This window comes from Heloderma suspectum, chromosome 3 (genome assembly GCF_057233095.1).
Source record: "Heloderma suspectum isolate Gila_16-S chromosome 3, 16-S_ref, whole genome shotgun sequence".
Lineage (NCBI taxonomy): Eukaryota > Metazoa > Chordata > Lepidosauria > Squamata > Helodermatidae > Heloderma > Heloderma suspectum.
The window spans coordinates 57,443,733-57,463,162 of NC_139460.1; the positions used below are offsets into that span (position 1 = coordinate 57,443,733).

The following is a 19,430-nucleotide window of genomic DNA, read 5'->3' on the forward strand; positions in this document are numbered from 1 at the left end:
AAATCCCAAACTTTCAAACATGTCCAGATTTTGGATTTGGTTTCTTCAGAGGAGCCCCACTTCGATTCGGACATTTCCCAGCTCTGTCCAAATCAGCCTGATTTGGTTCGGCTGAATCTCATGTGCACCACTAATAACCGATATGCAGATAGTCTGGAGGTTCAAGCAAGGCTCTGGCAAGCATGCATTTTTTTCTGTTTCTCCAGTGTATAATGAACTTAACAATTCTTGGATCATTTGCATTATGTTAATATATTTAACATCACAGTTTTTGAAGTGACTAGTGAATTGTTTTTGAAGTGACCAATGATGAGAATTTATCTGTATTGATTAGATTAGAATCTAAAGAGTCTGGCTGATGCCTAAAGTAGTTTAGGGGCGTCTTGTGCCTGATGACGGGGGGATTGGCTACATGGGCACTGAGTTCAATATGCTGTGTATGTCAGCAGTGGGCAGAATCCAGCGGGGCACTTACGCCTCTGCCAGTTCTCTTGAACCCCGCTGATTCTTTTTGTGCAAGCAGTGGTTCCAGCTAATTCCATTGCACAAACAGGACCCACTATTTGTGCAACAACGATTTAGAGCTTCCCAGGGGAAGCCCTGAATGAACAAAAATGCTTGTTTCTCTATTGGGGCAGGTTATGTGAACTCTGCTGACCTGCCCCATTCCAGAAATGAGTGTTTTTTGCTCATTTCTGGTTACCCCAGAAGTGTTGAATTGGCGGGGCTTAAGGAAATCGACAGAGACATAAGTGCCCCATTGGATTCCACCCAGGATTTTAAATTAAATGATGAGCTATTAATGGCTATAAAGATAGCTGTTATGCCTATGACATAACATAATGTGGCAGGATTTCCAGAGGTCAAGATTTGGGATTAAGTTTGCCTATCTTCTTGACTCTGCCAGTTGCCTATTCTGGAACACTCTTCTGGAAGCTGAGGGAGGAGACAGCTGGAGAAGCTGTTGTCCCACTGAGAAATTGTAGAAATGGACTTTTCATTCTAGAGAGGGAGAACCCTTTAGTATTTGAAATGAAATTGTCTTAGAGCACTCAAACGATTTCTAATTTTTGTAATTTAGGTTGGATGGACTTTGGCCTGAAGGCTTACAGCCTTTAAACAATACTCTACATTTCAACAGACCATTAACTATCAATTATACTGGAACTTACGTTTGTAAAGTGGCCAATTCACTTGGCCAAAGAAGTGATCAGAAGACTATCTACATATCAGGTAAGTTCTTTGTTTTTTCTCTTCTAAATATAATTTAGAAGTTCATGTTTTTTCATCAAAACATGAACTTCTAAATTATATTCTGTCAGAAATATAATTATATTAGAGTAGCTATGGTTTTCTTTTAACTATATCAGTTTGAGATACCAAGCTGCAGGTTTCTCCTACATTCTGTGAAATGGAACTTCTAAGAACTATGTTCCTGTTGAATGACATCTGCTTTGCATCAGATATATAGATATAGATATGGGTACTTCTTTACACAGTGCTGAGTGAAATCCTGTTTTTGACATACCCAGAATGTAGTATGACACCTGAAAGCTGCATTTTGCTGCACAGCTACAGTTGAAATAAAAAGTTGGGACATTAATTTTAGCACTGAGTAGGAGTGACTCCATGTCTAAATAGTTTTCATTTTTGCTACTGGTGGTAATTTCCCCTACTAAGTACAGAAGTTGGTGTAGCATAGTAGCTAAGAAACTGAGGGTCCGATCTTATCCATGTTTAGATAGAAAGAAGTCCTACACCTCCCAGCATTCCCCACCCAGCATGACTGGCTGGGGCATGCTGAGAATTGTAGGACTTTTTCTGTCTAAACACACATAGGATTGCACCCCAAGATATGAATCTGAAAGATTTCAACCAGGGATTCTCCCTCCCATTAACTCAACTGGTAGCCTTAGGCAAGCCTTAGGTCTCTTTCAGCTTCAGCCCCCCCATCTGTAATGGGGTTGTTGGAAGAATAAAAAGATAATGTATAGAATGTCCTTTAAACAGTCTAAAATGCTATATAAATGCTAAGATTTACTCTTAGTAGTAATACATAGAATCCAAACCTGTGGAATGTGTGGCCCATGAGGACAGCATGGTTCCCTCTGTCACTTTGCAGCTGGCCATAGGTTGCCCTTGGCATCATTAAGTATAGCCTATATAATAAAGGATAGTCAAAAGGAAATTATGTGCTGAGTTCTTCCCTTCAGCATGAGATGGAAACAACAGTAATGTATTGTCAAAGAGATACCCCTTAAAATCCCCAGCAATGTTTACATAGCTGTTTAATAGCTGCTTCTCTTCCTCCCTGCTTTGAAAGAAGCCTTGCTGGTTCATACCAAAGGCACATCTATTCCATCATCCTATTTCCCACAGTGGACAATCAGATGCCTCAGTGAAGCCCACAAGTAGGATATGAAGGCAATAGGTCTCTTCTGCTGTTGTTCCACAGCAACTGGTATGGAAAAGCATACTGCTGTGCTTTCCTGGATGCTTCCTCCTGTGTTTTGATGGTCCAGACATGAAGGGGAGGGGAGAACCAGCACCTACGGTTTAGTACCCTGAGCCAAGACACTGTGGGTGTGTGCCATACAGGTTTGTCACATCTTGTGTGTTCTCACCTGCAAGAGTGGGATTTCAGGACAATAGATTAAATGAAAGTGCGCTAGACCACTTCAAAACATAAATAAAATATGTAGGAATAGATGAACCTCCCTGGCTTTTATTTGTAGCTGGCTCCTGAAATAATCGAGCTATTTCCTAAAAAGTCAGAAAATAGCTCTTTTATTTCTGAGCCAAACAACCTTATCAAGGCTCTCAGATCTGTATGTTTATCACATCTCTCAAATACAATGTGATAAACATAGAATCCAGTTTTATACTCCATATATGGTAAGTGGACATTTCATGTCTTCATATTGTAAATACTTGGGGCTGTATACATGCCAATATAGGGGAAAAAATGAGTGACTGTAGTTAAAATGGTATAATAGTCATAGGATAGAAGCAGCAAATTCAGCAAGCATTCTTTCAAATATACTTGGGAATTACACATTAAATTTTAGGTTTATAAATTTTCCTGTAGGTTCAGGGCAAGCTACAGTGCATTAAATTCAGGCTCAGTGAGTGATTTCAGATATTTATAATGACTGGGAAAGGGCCTATTAGTAGTGGGCTCCTGACTTTGGAATGTTCTCCCCAGGGAGGCTTGCCAGGCCCCTACCTTGCCAGGCAGCTACTATTTTGGTGTTGGACAAAAATCTTTTCCCCCAGGCCTTTTAATCTAATCTACATTGTTCTTGTTCTTGTTGCTGTTGCTTTTTTAAGATTTGTTGGTCTTATTATATTAGGTGTTTATAGTATGTTTCTGACTTCTGTAATCCAAATTTATTTGAAGGGTGGTATAGATACCCCCCTAAATAAATATTATGTAAAATCGTGAAGAAATAATTAGACTGATACTGAGACTAGAACTCTGTTATATATACAAAATTATATATAGATACATAGAAGTATCATAATGTTTCTATTAATCCTTTTAATTAAATGCATTAATAAGATAAAATATAACACTGTGTAGGTTTGTAATAGGATTGAAATTTCAGTTCAATTTAAATTTAAATTGTTTGCATCATAAATCTATTTACTGACAGTACTCCTCCTTCGAAATAAATGTATTGCTGAACATTCTTTTATGTTAAACAAGGTTAAGCTGCTCAGGGAATTATGGTAAATTGAATGGCAGGGTATGAAATCAAATAATAAATACTGTTAAGGCATAATGCTGTTTAAGAAAGTAGTGGCAAAGAGTGGATATTATGGTATGAAGAGAGAATATGGAACATGTGTAGTAGTTTGTTGTGTGGTGGCTAGTTGTGTTGTGTATTGGTTAGTGTTGAAATGGAACTGTGGGAAGTCTCCGGTTCAAATCTCCACTTGGCCAAAAAGTTCACTAGGTGACTTTGGGTGAGTCTCAGACTCTCTGCATAGCCTGGCTCACAGGGCTGTTAGAATAAAATGTGTATGCCCCCTTGATCTTCCTGGAAGAAGGGAGGCATAAAAGAAAATAAAAAAAATATGATGTGATTAGCATATTCCTGGTACACTCAGAATTCTTTGCCATTTTTCTCTTCCCCTTCTCTCTTAACCCTAGTTTGAGTGTGAAATGGATCTTTTAATAAACTGTTCTGAATTTGTTTTATACCCATATATCAATTCTCCTTGTCTATTTACACTGAATTTGTCTAACAGATAAAATGTGTACAGTAAACATATTTACAGTAAACATTAGATCATTTTACTGTTTGTTTAATTTAGGAAAGAGTAAAGTTATAAGGTATTTTAACAATGTCAGTGAAATGATATATAGATTCTCACTATGTAAAATATTGGATTTGATTGCGTTGAGAATTAAGGTGTCCAGGGAACACCTTAAGAAAACTTTTGCATTGGTGGGACTGAAGGAGAAAATCGAGGGAATGAGATAACTGGTATGAAAAATAGGAAAATAGACTAGAAGAAGGCTTAAAGGGAAGCAGATAACAGAACATTCCAGAGGGGTAGTACAGCAACAACAAAAGGTATTGTGGCACCTTTAAAGGCTGATACATTTATTATGGCACAAGCTTTCAGGGGCTAGAGCCCATCAGATGCATGAAATACTATCCTTGGTTGTCAGGTGTCATAACATGGGCACTGAGAGAGAAAAAAAAACTGGGGCCAAAACTCCATGATGGAAGATGGAGGAAGAAGAGTTTTAGATAGGTTTGCTTTCCTGTTTTCCGTATACCCTTCAAATTGCGTCTTTTTATGGAGCCACTCCAGAGTAGCCCACCAAATTTAGGAGCCATAATTTCCCTGCCCTCTGTCATCTGAATCTGATGTGACCTAGGAAAGAGGGAATAAAGGAAGAAGAGGAAGCCACCAAGCCCTTCTACTGCTATAACCAGTCCAATTTTGTATGCATCATCCTATGCATGAAAAGACTCAACAGCCACTCCCCCAGCAATGCACCCTTTCACTCAGGTGTATGGACAGATCCACTAACTACCTAACAAGGCCCATGGTGTATGGCTTGACAGGTAGCCACTAGAACAAAGGGGATAAGGAGAAAAATGCTTCCTGACCTAGCTGGACAACACACATCAACCTAATCAAAAAGTACCGTTTTCAAGGCACTGATAGCAGCATGTAGCCAAGATTTTTTTGTAGCCTGTTGATATTTTTATTTTGGAAAATTGTAGAAACTAAATTCAACTGTAAGATGATATGGGAATCAGTGGACTTCATTCACTTCTTTTTTAAAAACTAAACATCATTACTCTATATCCATATGTTCATCTACATAGTATCTCTGTTTATAAGTTCCTCTGTTTTCTCTCTTGTTCATTTAATGTACTTGAATACATGCATAAACAATTTAACCAATCACATGATGGAAGTGAATGAATACGTCATGCAATGACAAGTGACATAAACCTAACAACAGTAGTGTTCTGTAAAATCTATTGAGTGAATTCTTTAACTTGATAAGCAAGGCAATACAAAAAAGACTGTACAGATTAAAAAATGAAAGTTATTGTTTGATTATTTATTTATTTATATCCCGCCTTTTTTCCTCCAAGGAACCCAAGGCGGTGTACATAATCCTCCTCTCAATTTTATCCTCACAACAACAACCCTGTGAGGTCGGTTGAACTGAGAGTCTGTGACTGGCCCAAAGTCACCCAGTGAGCTTCCATGGCCGAGTGGGGACTAGAACCCGGATCTCTTGGTTCCCAGTCCAACACTCGAACCACTACACCACAGTGTTTAAGGCAATTGGGTTTAATGGACTTATTCAAAATATAGCCAGCTCATATATAATAATACAAATGATTTAAATGACTTGGATTGTATCTGTACATACATAGAACTAAATCATTCTAGATTTTGTCTTGCCTACTCAGCTAATGATGTTTTTGAAGGAGTAGCCTAAATGTTACTCTTCATTAACTGCTTCCTCCGATTGATTATAGTTCAGGTTATTGTATGATGAAATCTAGCTGCCCAAATAGATACTTTTTATCTTAAATATTTTAAACTGAGTTAAATACTCCTAACCTTATCACTTTTATATTATTTTGGAGATGCTTGATATAACAGTGATATTTATTAAACATAATCATAATAGCTATGCTCCAGAAAGCTATTTTAGGCATACCCAATGGCTTTGGGGCATGGCCAGTGGAATGTTTTGCTCTTTCCTCTGCAGACCATATCAACTCAGTTTCAAGACAGTTGCCATGTGGCATTGAGAGGGAGCAATATGTACAAGTAAAAAATGTTCTTGCATACCTAGAACTTGTTTGCATTTTCTTTGGATCCAGGCTACTGGTGTACCATACACAGGAATGGGCAAATTATGGCCCTTCAAATGTTTTGGCTTCCAGCTGATGAGGGCTGATGAATGTTGTAGGCCAAAATATCTGGAGGGCCACAAGTTGCCCATCCCTGACATACAAGTAAGACATTCCAATACCCAAAAGGAAATTTACCCATAGTCAGCTCCTGGCAAACTTAAGCAGTGTTGATTCCCAGTAAAGACTTACGTACTGCTCCATCTTTAAGTACATGTCCTCCATAATAGAATAAAACTGTAACTTCAACATCAAATATTAGAAGGTTCACTAGGTGCTTTTGACACAATCTCCAGAAATCACGTGGTTTTGAAATGAGAAATTAATTACTTATGTTTTGTCTTGCTTCACTGTTTTGTTTTAAACGATTAGAGCCAAATGTTTCTCCAGTACTAGTAAGAATTTCAGAAGCACGGAAGTGTATAACAAACTCTTTATTTATAAGTCTTAACTACCAAATTGAACCATACCACCATATTTTGGGGGCAGAGGTTAAAATCATATTTGCTAACTTTGGCATGCAACTGATAGTTTTTCATTCTTTAACAATGTGCCAAAATTATATATTATCCATTATTTCTTTCACTCACTTGTTCTTAACTCTGACTTGGAAAATAAGGGTTGTATTTCTCAGCTGATGGAATTAATCCATGCTTGCTCTAAAACAGCATGGAAACAATTGTTAGAGTAAACTATATTTTCATACTTCAGTAAGCTGTCCAAAACCTGTTCCTTTACTATTAAGTGTGTTCTTTCTACCAAAAGAATGGAACAACCTTGAAATTAAGTGAAGAATGAAAAACTATGTTAAAGTACACTTACTTACTCATCAACTGTGCTTTCTTATCAGCTTTTAACTAAATTAGTTTGCATTGACTTCTCTGCCTTTTCTGTGTCTTGTGTATCTCTTTGCTCTTTCATTAGATCCTCCTACTACTACCACCTCACCACCCACGATTCCATGGCTTCCTTCAACTGATGGCATCACAGGTTTAGCAACTCAGCCAAAACTAAGGCTTTTTCCAACATCACCATGGCCAGCAATTCAGGAAGACAATTGGGGCACCATCATCGGTAGTGCAGTGGGCGGGGCTCTTTTCCTGATACTTGTATGTGTCTTGGTTGGAGTTATCTGGTATAGGAGAAGGAGGACGTTCCGTGGTGACTACTTCGCTAAGAACTACATTCCACCATCAGATATGCAAAAGGAGTCCCAAATAGATACCCTCCAGGTAGAGGATGTGGATTCTTACCCTGACAGTGTGAAAAAGGAAATAAAACATCCAGTGAACAGTCATATAACTAAAGACTACTTGGGAGAATCTGAAAAAACAGACTGGAACAAAGTAGACACTATTAACAGGTACCAGGACAGGTATGAAAGACCAATGGATTACTATGAAGGTGGAACACTGGGAATGAAATACTTGGGTGATGAATGTTACGATGAAAACGAAGATGACCTAGTCTCACATGTAGATGGCTCTGTAATATCCCGAAAAGAGTGGTATGTGTAATGACCACTTTCAAGTTTTGACTATACATAAAGCTCCTTCATTAGCAGATCACTTTCAGATTGTTTATACTTTTTCTTGAGGAATAAGCTTTTTGAAGTTGATTTTCAAGCTTTTTATATTCTAACTTGACAAATGAAATGTAAAAACCTCATTTAAATGTATTGAAGCTGCTTTATGATTTTTTTTTTCAATGCTGTACTACTGTCTTTCACAAGATATGAATTTTAATATAGCGCTTTATTTGGCCTATAGCACAAGATAAGAACGAAGTGCTAAGTGGAAAAAATGAAATTGTTATAAAAAGTTTGAAATGAAGCAACTGTCTTTCCTTGTGACTACACGTTTATGATCAAAATGATCTTGATATAACTTTTTGACCTATAATTCTACTAAAAGGTAACATGAAACTGATTCAAAAACAGAGCTGATCTAAGGCACATTTTGTTTACAAAAGTAATATTTGTGATATGAACTATTCTGATGGCACAGTTTTTTCAAAGCTTTATTTTTAGGTGTTCTGCACAGAATTTAATACCTCTACATTTTTGAGCCTTGCCATAATTAGATACTGTAGTGGGTGGTACCTTTTACGGATGACTTGTTGCACTGAACCTGCTGCAGTGGACTTTTCAATGAACAAATCTTGCAACTTAACAGGAACACTATATTTTTACACTGCATTTTATTTCCAAGCACTGGAATATTAGATTCCAGTGTTTCCAGATGAGTCCGTTCTAGAAGATTGATTAAATATTGCTTCAGTACAAATGGTTTACCCCTGCCTAAAAGAAAAAAGTAACATTCAGGAAATGCTAGGTTTCCCTAAGCACTTTACAGAATGTTCATTAAGCACACAAATAGGAATGCATTGAGCTGAAACCCGGATGCAACTTACATATTTGAGTCAAGATGCATTTTAAGAAATAAACACTTGACTTCTCACAGAATTTGGTGGTGTTACAAGAAGTATGTGGGCTGTATAAAAAAAAGTTGACTAAAGAACAAGGAAACTTCAAATGCAAGAATAACCTTATTCATTATGCTAACCTGTGTTTTGTAAGCATATGTCACTCTGGAAAACAATGCCTGTTTTGAGAGAGAAAGATAAAGTGTGTGTGATAAGACCAGTGTAGATGTCCACTGCAACAGAAAATATACTAGCTAATGGTATAACTCCTGTGAGGCATTTTGAGACATGTATGCAGCTTGAAAAGAAATGTAATGATACAGAAAAACGTAATACTAAAGAAAATAGTTGAATAGATGAAAAAAACAAAATATATAAGAAAGGGTTTTGTTTCCCTTGATGTAAGAAATGGGGCAACTGTGCTGCTTTAAAAATATCACACACACAGGTTAAAAAAATGAATGCAGTTGTTGTGCAGAGAATACAGCACAACCAGTAGGATCCTAACAGTAGTTGAAAGCATACTTGCTTAAAAGCAAGTCCCATTAAAGCATGTGAAGACTTTATTCTAATTAAACATGTTCAAAACTGAAGAGTGTGTGTTTCAACAAGTTGGAGGGTGTTTTTTTAAGGAATATAAAATATTAGATGAATTCAGCAGCTTGAGTACACACAAGTAATGCCGTTCACCTATTTCCCAATATATATCTTGAAGTGATATGATCACATTACAAAAAGATCTACAGTGTTATAGAGCTTTTCAGTGAGTACAGTATCTTTATTAAGGTGCAGTTTTGACGGTACACTGTGACTTGGTTGCTATGTCTTCAAAAATGTGACTGCAGTTTAGTATTTATAAATACATGAAACTGATTTTCTACACATTATCACATTGATAATTCAAGTGGTAACGTTATTTTACTTGACCAAAGTGTCTCTTCAGTGCATTTGGAAGTAAAATTATTAAACCATGCTTGCCTGTGAACTCAAATGAGTTCCTATAATTCATGGATCTGATTCATCACTAGCTGAAATCCTTAATTCAGTTAACTTTTGATCAGTTCCTAAGCTTGCAGCAGGTCCTAAACTGTGTGTGTGTTTTGTTTCGTTTTTGTTGGTTTTTTAAGGTAGCTGGTGGTCTTAGGAACATCTCCATTGTAATCTATAGTGGCATACTTTCTGTAAGCCCTCTAAAACTTTCTTGTAACACTCAAATCTAGAAGCAGTTACCTAATATTCTGTGTTCTTTATTATAAGTTTGTTAAATTTATCAAAAGAGTTTTACAGTTGAATATGAAGAGGTTCGTAATAGGTTTAAGATGTTCAGTGTTGCAGTGTTTCTTACCTAATGTTTGGTGTAAATAGAGAACTGGTTGTAAGTATGAATAGCTGTTGTGTGAAATAAATCTTTTGTTAAATTAATTTCTTGAATGCAGGTTATATGCATAAATGAGTGAAAGGCATATAAAATGAAACATATAAAGTTTGTTGAATGAGTGGATATAATCTAGAAAATGAGATGGCTGAATATGGAAAAATAGTACTTCTGTACAGCATCTAACTACTGAGTGTATTTTGGTGCATTTGAAAATTTTGAAAAAAGGACAGACTGTGTATTAAACTAAACTCTTCTACAAACAACTTACATAGTAACTGCTTACATAGTCCACAGTCTGGTTAAGTTGCAGAGAAAGCACTAAGGTTACTTCTTATTTTTACCTATCAGCTTTTCCTGATGTTTTGCTTGAAGTGGCCAAATGTGATAGTTTATCAACTTTTTTTTATCAACTTTTGTCTGTGACTTACAGACTTTCTATACACACGTCACAAAAACTTAAGAACATAAGAAGAACCCTGCTGGATCAGACAAAAAGCCAAATTTTAATCCAACATTCTGTTCCTACAGTGGCCACAAGCTGCTGGGAAGCCCACAAACAGGCCATTTGCATTATAGCACTCTTCTCATGTTTTCCCAGCAACTGGTATTGAGAGATACTGCCTCCAATACTAGAGGCAATATAGTCATCATGACTAGTAGCCATCAGTTTCCTTGTGGAAGCAAATTATTAATTGGTCTTGTTTTCAAATGGCTGTGCTTACAAGTAGGATGTGAGAGTCCTCAACAAATAGAATCTAGGCATAGTAGAAAAACTGATAGCACCAAGATTTTTGTACTAATATTTCTAAATGCATCTAGAAACCTTTTGCTGCTGTAGCTGGCAGTATGCCTTTAGCATTAATGGAAGGGATATTTAAACAGGAGTAGATCTTCTTAAGGATGCTAACAAAAATCTACCCGTCCAAATTTCTCCTTTGTTTTGGGGCATAACTACTAGTCTGCCTTTGTAGAAGAGTGGACTATTCATGAAATCTCTGTCTTGACTATGTATTATAGTGGACTGTTAACTCTGGAGCACTTCGATTGTTTAGTGCCACTAACTATTAATTTGTCTTTAAAAGAGGAATAATAAATGCCAATTTATTATATTGAGTACCTTCCATTTGGAATACAAGGAAATGCATGGGTTGAATTGTATAACTTCTACACTAGCTTACTTGTGAAACATTGTCCAGTTAATCAACAAGTAGACACTGATTTCAAAATTGCTCTCTAGCATGAATAGCATACTTGGAAACATTAATTAAGACTAGGGTCAGTTAACACTAGTTTAATTCCCAGAAATGAATAAAACAGAGTTGCAAAAAACACAGCATACCAATAAAACACCTGTTCCAGACTACTGGCTGAAGCTTTCTAAGAAGCCACCGAATTGTATCAACTCGGGACAAAATAGTACCTAGCTATATTCTGAGGAATCACATGTGTGTGCTGAAAGCATATTTGTCTTTATTTTGTCAGTGTAGCAAAAAAGATGTATATTTTCGGGTGTTCTGTTGTAACCATTGATTCTCCTACACAAATCTGAGGCTGGGTTCAGGAAAACATTTTCTATGAAGTATTCTTTGCAATCTGCTTTGTTGAGCATTGTTGAATTAATGGCTTGAGTGTCATTATTCAGTCATAAGCTTCCAGACTTTCATTCTTTACTAGTCATTATTTATTGCACTTAGGGATATGGATCATGTAAAACTTGCTCCATCTGTGTTTCGTGGATTTCAGGCACATTTTGTTCCGTTGTCCACTCTCAGACAGATGCAAAAATAAATTTTGTCATGTGGAAAAATATGCAAATAATTATGTAAGAAGTTGCATAACAATTTACATAATTTATTTACCTTAGTATGGAACATTTAGCGTATTGTCCCCCATTCCATTCAACTTTTCCTCTACAGAAAGGTGTGTATTTTCCTACGAATAAATATGTGTAAATTTTGGGAAAGTAAAAAAATACTTCCAAAAGTCCATGGTCTCTGCACGGCCTGAGGGGGTCGCTCTGCAGCAGATTCTGTAGGTCGGGATCTTAGAAATCCGAGCTCATTTTAGTCTGTCTCGAATTTCTCCAACATCTGTAATTGCACTTATCCCCATTCTTCTTCAAAAGAGCTGAACTTGCAGCTTGCAAGCGGTTCCCAGACAGTCTCCCATTCAGGCAGTTTCCAGGGCCAGATCTGCTTTCGTCACTGGTACAATTGCTTCATGTGCCTTCAGCCGATTCATATTACAAGCTGCTAAACTGAATTGCTCAGTGATAGCATTCTGAATTGTACAGGTTTCAAATTGTGTTCAGTGTATAATAAAGCACAAGCTTACATCAAGAATTATAGTAGGTAAGATGTGCTGAGTGATGAATAGATAAATGGATTAGAAAGGACATCCATAGAACAAACAAGGGCAGGCCATACATCATCTGTAATAACTATGAAAACGTGTGTGTGTGTGTGTGTGTGTAGGAATTCTGTAGTACGAATACTTAGGCACCAACCAGCTAATGTTTATCTGTTTCAGTTCACCTGAAAAGTAACAGACCTTCCATTAGCCTTGGCTAATTTATCTCATTGGTTTCAATAGGAGTTGAGACCAAACTTTACACGATAGTCATGTATAGAATGATCCTGACGCTTCTTTTTTGATGGATGGGGGACATTTTCACCCCCTGGATGAAAAGCAATTGGGGTGATCTTTTGGGTGAAAACTGCCAGATAGGGATGGGTTAAGAAGCTTCCCAGCCCCACCTTCTGCTGCTTTGGATTGCATCCTCCACAGCAGCATTTTGTAAAAGGGGGAAAAAATCTGGGACACAACTATTCTGTTTTGTTAGTGACTAACATTGTAACTGGATTGGGGCCTTGGTCTACAATCCATCAAAAACTTCAACCTCTTCCCCTTAGAAATGCTGCCAAAGTTCCTATCCTTTCAAAGTAGGGTATTACTAGAATGTTGTTCATCGCCATTTTTGAAGCAATCCAAAACTTTTTACTTGGTAATATTCTGTTTCAGTAAAGCAAAAGTACTGCATGCGCTGGAATGTTCTGCGGTACAGCAAAGACAGAAAAAAACCTAATGAATACTAAGGCCATTGTCAAGAAATTCTGAAAGCAATGTGTATGTAAGTCATTCTGATGTGTTTAGGCCATCATTTGAACATGTGGGTTTCATGTAAAAAGGTAATTCTCTTATTGACCTGGCACCGTGGTCTAGTTGTGCCACAGTGAAGCAGTGAAAGTTGTGATTATCCATGTTGTACTTTGTACAATTCCCAATTTCGTTCCTATGTCACTGGAATATTCTACAGCTTTCAGAGACTTAAAGGAGTGTAGCTTGATACGTTTTATGGAAAATAAACCCATGTCTACTGCTTTGTATGAAAAACATAGCTTTGTACATACATCTGTTAGAAAAACCAGATCAATTCAGTGAACATAACATAGTGATCTATCTCAGGCATATTGAATAAGCAAATGTTGCTTTGGCAAGTACAACTTCAGTAGCTTATGCCTTTGCCATTCTTAAAACTTTAGAATAACTGTTTCTAAAATGGACTGACTTTCAATAAAATTTGCATTCATGTTTGTATGTCCTGCCTATGCACAGTCATAAAAATGGCTCCACTCACAGATCAAAATACAAAGCTTTTGCTATGCTAAAAATTACTTTTCCAGAAATTGTTTATGGCAGTTGTCTCAAACTCTTAATGCCTTGTGAGTTAAGAACTGAAAAGCATTTTCTTGTCAACATATTTTGCCTTCCCTGTTCTTCATCTTTTAAAAGCTTAAATCTGTGCATTCAAACTGTACCTCATGCAATCATTTTTAGCATTATATAGCTGTTGATGACTCAAGTGTAGTGGAGATGCTAAATTGTAGATCCCACAAAATATATTCTTAACGGCAGCCAACTACATTTCTGTTGCCAAAATTTGAGAAGAGTTTTAATAAGATCGCTTGAAATCATAATGTATGCTGAATTACATTTCAGATGTTCCGTTCAAGCAGTCATCATCTGTAGCTGTAGCCGGGGCTGTAATAGGAGCAGTACTTGCTCTCTTTATCATTACCATCTTTGTGACAGTACTGCTGACTCCCAGAAAGAAAAGGTCCTGTTACCTGGACAAAATGTAAGTTTTGTTTTTGTTGTTTTGCTTTTAACTGAATAAACTTCTTGCTTTGTAGAAGTGTGAAGCCCTACTCTGGTACAAGTGTTCTTCTTCCCCTTTTCTCCTGACTTTCTGCTGTACTAATGTATTTTGAGGCACAATCCCTGAAGTGATTATATAAAATGTCAACATATGTCACTCTAAAAATATATACCTAATCTAAGGATCTTGCTTTCATCAGAAATCAAGGAATATGTATCTGTCTCCCTAAGCAATGCCAATTACAACATTAGTGGTAAAAGCTAACTACCTGTTCTATGTAAAGTTTGGCTTTCATATTTCTGGTGCAAATGTTGATGGCAGCTTGAAAAAAATCCTTAATATCATATTACACACATAGAATCAGGGTTGGAGGGGGCCTACAAGACCATCAAGTCCACCCCCCTGTGCAGTGCAGGAAGCCTGATTCCCAGGCGGTCTTCCATCCAAGTACTAACCAGGGCGGACCCTGCTTAGCTTCCAAGATAATGTCCCTTTACATTGTACAATAAACATATAGTTAGACTTAAGAAATCATATTGCTTCTCCTAATTCTCCAATAGTTTCTTAAATGTTTTTCTAAATCTACCATTTTGTCTCCTTTTGACTCTCACATTAACACTGGTGCAGAGTATACCCTTTGTGTAGGTCAAAGGTTCATTGGGCATTATGTCTTTCCTACACCTGAAGCACAAGGTGAATTGATAGATCTTGTTCCTAAAACTTCACATGGATGCAATCCACTGCACATAATCATAACTCGGGTTCGCACGAGAGCCAGTAACAAAAGTTCCACATACTTCGAAGCTTCCAGGTGTCTGGAAGCAGCAAGCAGATCCAACAGCTGCTACAACCACCTGTAGAAAACTGTTTCAGAATTCATCACTGTTGGATCACCCTCCTTCCAGCAGTGTATCCTCTCCACATAGAGCAAGGACCAAGGCAGATAAGCAACTGAGCCATTGTGGCATCACTGATAAAGGTTGGATGGAGATCTCAGCAGGTGGCTACAGCCACTATTAGAACTGCTGGCTACTACAATCATGCAGAGGTGTCTTGCTGTATGGACTTCTTCCGAGATTTAGATGAGCTGGGGAAATATTAATATAACCAATTTTATATCCTGAGTTACTTTAAAAGTCTTGAAAATAAGTCTAGTAGAATTATTTCTGATAGGAGGAAATGAAGTAAAAATGTCCTTTTCCAGATTTCATGGATCATTCCATTTATATGATGCACATTTTCTCCCTTTCTACAGGTTATGGATGACGTGTCTGTTGAGTTGTTTGGACTAATGTTTGTTATACCATTTGAGAATAATTTTGGCAGAGTGGGATATTTGTATAATGAAATTAGTGTGAAATTACACTCTCCATTATGACAGAGGAAATATCAAATATGCTTGTTTGCAATTCTGATACTTTAAACTTGATTCAATCATCTTGCCAATGGTAGGTACTAAACTGTAAGTTTTCTAATGCAGGATTGATCTTCCACCAACACAGAAACCTCCCTCTTTGTATGAGGAAAGAGCTCGCTCCCTGTCTCAGAAAGAAATAATTCTTCCAGTAAGTTATTGATCAAGCATGATACTTCCAGAAGAAAGTATATATACCTACAGAATATCTCCTAGGAATGAATATATTGCTCATGCATTATTTAACCAATTAGTTTACTAAGTATATTCCCGCTAGTTTAAAATACCAGTCTTTGTTTCAGGCAAGACGCTGTGTTTCACCTCCCATCACAGACTGTGAAATAATGACGTGAGCTTCTCCCAAGCTGTTTTAAGGGCCGATTCTTACTTTGCATTATGCGTTTCAGTACAGATTCTAGGGTGTAAAATGCATGTGCCTCTTGTCAAATTGGACGCATATCTCTCTTAAAATATTTGAAGGTAGTAACTGGGAAAGGAATTGGGGGGAACTATCTTCCCCTCAAGAATCTCAGTGAGAACAACAGCAGAATGGCAGCAAAGGTGGTTGTTGCGGTTGTTGCTAAAAAGGAAGAAAACCCCTTGGCCATCTCATCTCTATGGTAAGCTTATACCCCCCTCCCCAGAAGATTAATCCAATCTTGGTAGGCATTTTTTCCCCACCCCCAAAGAGTAATGATCCAGCCCAGCACTAGTTATAATGGACCTACCACCATAACTGGCTTTTCAGATTTTGGGCCAAGTAAAGTAAATTGCCTGTTGCACAGAGGATGGGCTCTTCCAGCCAGGACCACTCATGCTTGCTATTTTTAAAAAGCAGTGAACTCATTTCTCCGCCCCCAGATCCCATAGTCTGTATCCTTATTAGCCAACCAAGAAACACTACAGAACATATTGTTTTTATGGCTACAGGAACCAACAGCATCAGAGGGATGTGATAACTCCAGTTAGCCTTTGCTTTAAAATGAGGGGTCATCTTGCTAGCCAGCTCAGAACACCACATGATAGATGAAATCTCCCAACTATGGGCTCATGTATTGGGGGGTGACTGTAGCTATGAATTTGTCATTCTCATCCACAGCTCCCGCATTTCAAATATTGGCTGAAGACATAACTCAAAGGTTTGCAACAAGGCCTTGGCCCTGGGAGTTTCCAGAGGGATCATTTCATTGGGGGTTGGTCTTGTAGGCCCCTTCCAACCCTACTATTCTGTGATTCTACTGTTCTATGATTAAGTCTGATTACTTACACCATGGTGAGGGAGAATGTGTTTGCCAAATTAGTATTTTTAAGCCAATGAAATAATGATAAGAATAAAGGAATTGTCTTCAGCTCTGTTCTCTTAGTAGAGTGATTGGGCTATCCAAAAGAAGTACTAGGCATCCCAAAAAACTGATAGGCTAGTCCAGACTGACAAGCTGCCATTGTCCTATTGACATTAACTGGAATAATAGGTTTAGCTAGAACATAACTTGTTTTGTGGCTCAGGCTGCCTGATTAAAAGTTCTAGACATGATCTAATAGTGATCATACGTAGTCAGCAGGCCCCCTTCATACACCATTCAGAAGTAATCGTGCAGGATCATGGAAGCGATTGCATTTTTTTAGTACATTATGAAGCAAAATTTACTTGGTTTATATTATTGTTTTATCAAAGGAAATAGAATAACCCCAGGCAAAATATGCTTACCAATCAAAATATGGGAGACATTACCCCGTGAGAGGCATTACTCCATGAGAGAGTCAAATCACTTTATAATGTTTGGCAAACAAACAAACAAATAGAGACAGACAGACAGACTTTTGACATCCACAACAAATAAAAAGCTGGAATGATTTTGTTAATAAATTGCATTAACAACTGGAAATCCGTTATACCCAAATTACCCAAAATTACAATTCAAAATAGTAGAATCTACACATAAAGTTGCTTCTTTCCTATACTCCCAAAGGTTTGCAAAACATTGGTTTTGATCTTCAGACAAAACAGTTAGGGTTTTTTGTACTTTATTCTCCATTCTGTCTTGATAAGTGACAATAACACCCTCGTATGTCATCTGTCCATTATGTTCAGGGTGCATGTTTGCAAAGTACAGTAATGTACAGTGACTCAAAAATTATGGCATTCTACTGAACTAAAAAAAGGCGATGTGCTGGTTGGGCTTGCCTTGGCTGGTCAATTAGTGAGTCGGAACTGTGCATGGGTGTGGGGAGTGTTGGCTCCAGAACCAGCAGCCTCTCCAGTGTCCCCAGAAGGAATTACAGTGCATTGTAGTAAGGAACAGCTTATGTTCAGCCATGGACATGTGGAGATCAGACCAAAAGCTCAAATGAAGGGTTCTGAAACTTGGATCCTGTTCAGCATTACTTAATATTGTCCTTGAGAGCTGCATTACCATTTGTGACAGCAGGGCTCTATTAGTGACTTCCACAATAAATGCCCAAAGAATGAAAGAAAGATCCATGTTGCTGAACACTAGGGGATGTGGCCTGGGAATTGTAGCCACAGATCCCCAAGTCCTTGGGGAATCACATCTTGATGTTTACTGAATGAAACACCAGTGGATCCTGACTGCCATTTAGTGTGGAATGGTTCAGTAAATCATAGAATCATAGAATAGTAGGGTTGGAAGGGGCCTACAAGGCCATTGAGTCCAACCCCCTGCTCAATGCAGGAATCCAAGTCAGCGCATCCCTGACAGATGGCTGTCCAGCCTCGTCTTGAATGCCTCCAGCGTGGGAGAGCCCACTACCTCCCTAGGTAATTGGTTCCATTGTCATATTGCTGTAACAGTCAGAAAGTTTTTCCTGATGTTCAGCCGGAATCTGGCTTCCTGTAACTTGAGCCCATTATTCCGTGTCCTGCACTCTGGGATGATCAAGAAGAGATCCTGGCCTTCCTCTCTTGACAACCTTTCACGTACTTGAAGAGGCTATCATACCTCCCCTCAGTTTTCTCTTCTCAAGGCTAAACATGCCCAGTTCTTTCAGTCTCTCTTCATACGGCTTTGTTTCCAGTCCCCTGATCATCTTTGTTGTCCTCCTCTGAACCCTCTCCAGTTTGTCTGCATCCTTCTTCAAGTGTGGTGCCCAGAACTGGACACAGTACTCCAGATGAGGCCTAACCAGTGCTGAGTAGAGGGGAACTAGTACTTCCTGGGATTTGGAAGCTATGCTTTGATTAATGCAGCCCAAAAGAGCATTGGCCTTTTTTGCAACCACATCACATGGTTGGCTCATATTCAACTTGTGATTGACAACAATTCCAAGATCCTTCTTGCTTGTAGTGTTGTTGAGCCACGTGCAGAACTTGGCATTTATCCCTATTAAATGTCATTCTGTTGTTTTCTGCCCAGCGTTCCAGTCTATCCAGATCACTTTGAATTTTGTTTCTGTCTTCCAAAGTATTAGCTGTCCCACCCAATTGTGTGTCATCTGCAAATTTGATCAGCATTCACTGCACCTCTACCTCCAAGTCATTAATAAAAACGTGGAAGAGCACTGGGCCCAGGACTGAGCCCTGCAGTACCCCACTCGTTACCTCTCCCCAGTTTGAGAAGGTCCCATTGATCAGCACTCTTTGAGTCCGATTCTGTAGCCAACTGTGGATCCACCGGATCGTTGTTTCATCTAGCC

The 19,430-nt window shown here is 38.1% G+C and overlaps 1 protein-coding gene across 2 annotated transcripts in view; it reads left to right on the forward strand.

Moving 5' to 3' along the window:
• NECTIN3 (nectin cell adhesion molecule 3) overlaps window positions 1–19,430 on the forward strand; it is a 91,017-nt gene that overhangs the window by 62,927 nt on the left and 8,660 nt on the right. The window contains exons 5-7 of one of the 2 annotated variants that reach the window (XM_084843357.1): window positions 1,082–1,233; window positions 14,203–14,341; window positions 15,843–15,927. In XM_084843357.1, the coding sequence (XP_084699483.1) occupies window positions 1,082–1,233; window positions 14,203–14,341; window positions 15,843–15,927 (376 nt within the window). Of the gene's footprint in view, window positions 1–1,081; window positions 1,234–7,325; window positions 11,312–14,202; window positions 14,342–15,842; window positions 15,928–19,430 lie in introns of those variants that run through there. The other variant, XM_084843356.1, reaches the window with a different exon arrangement.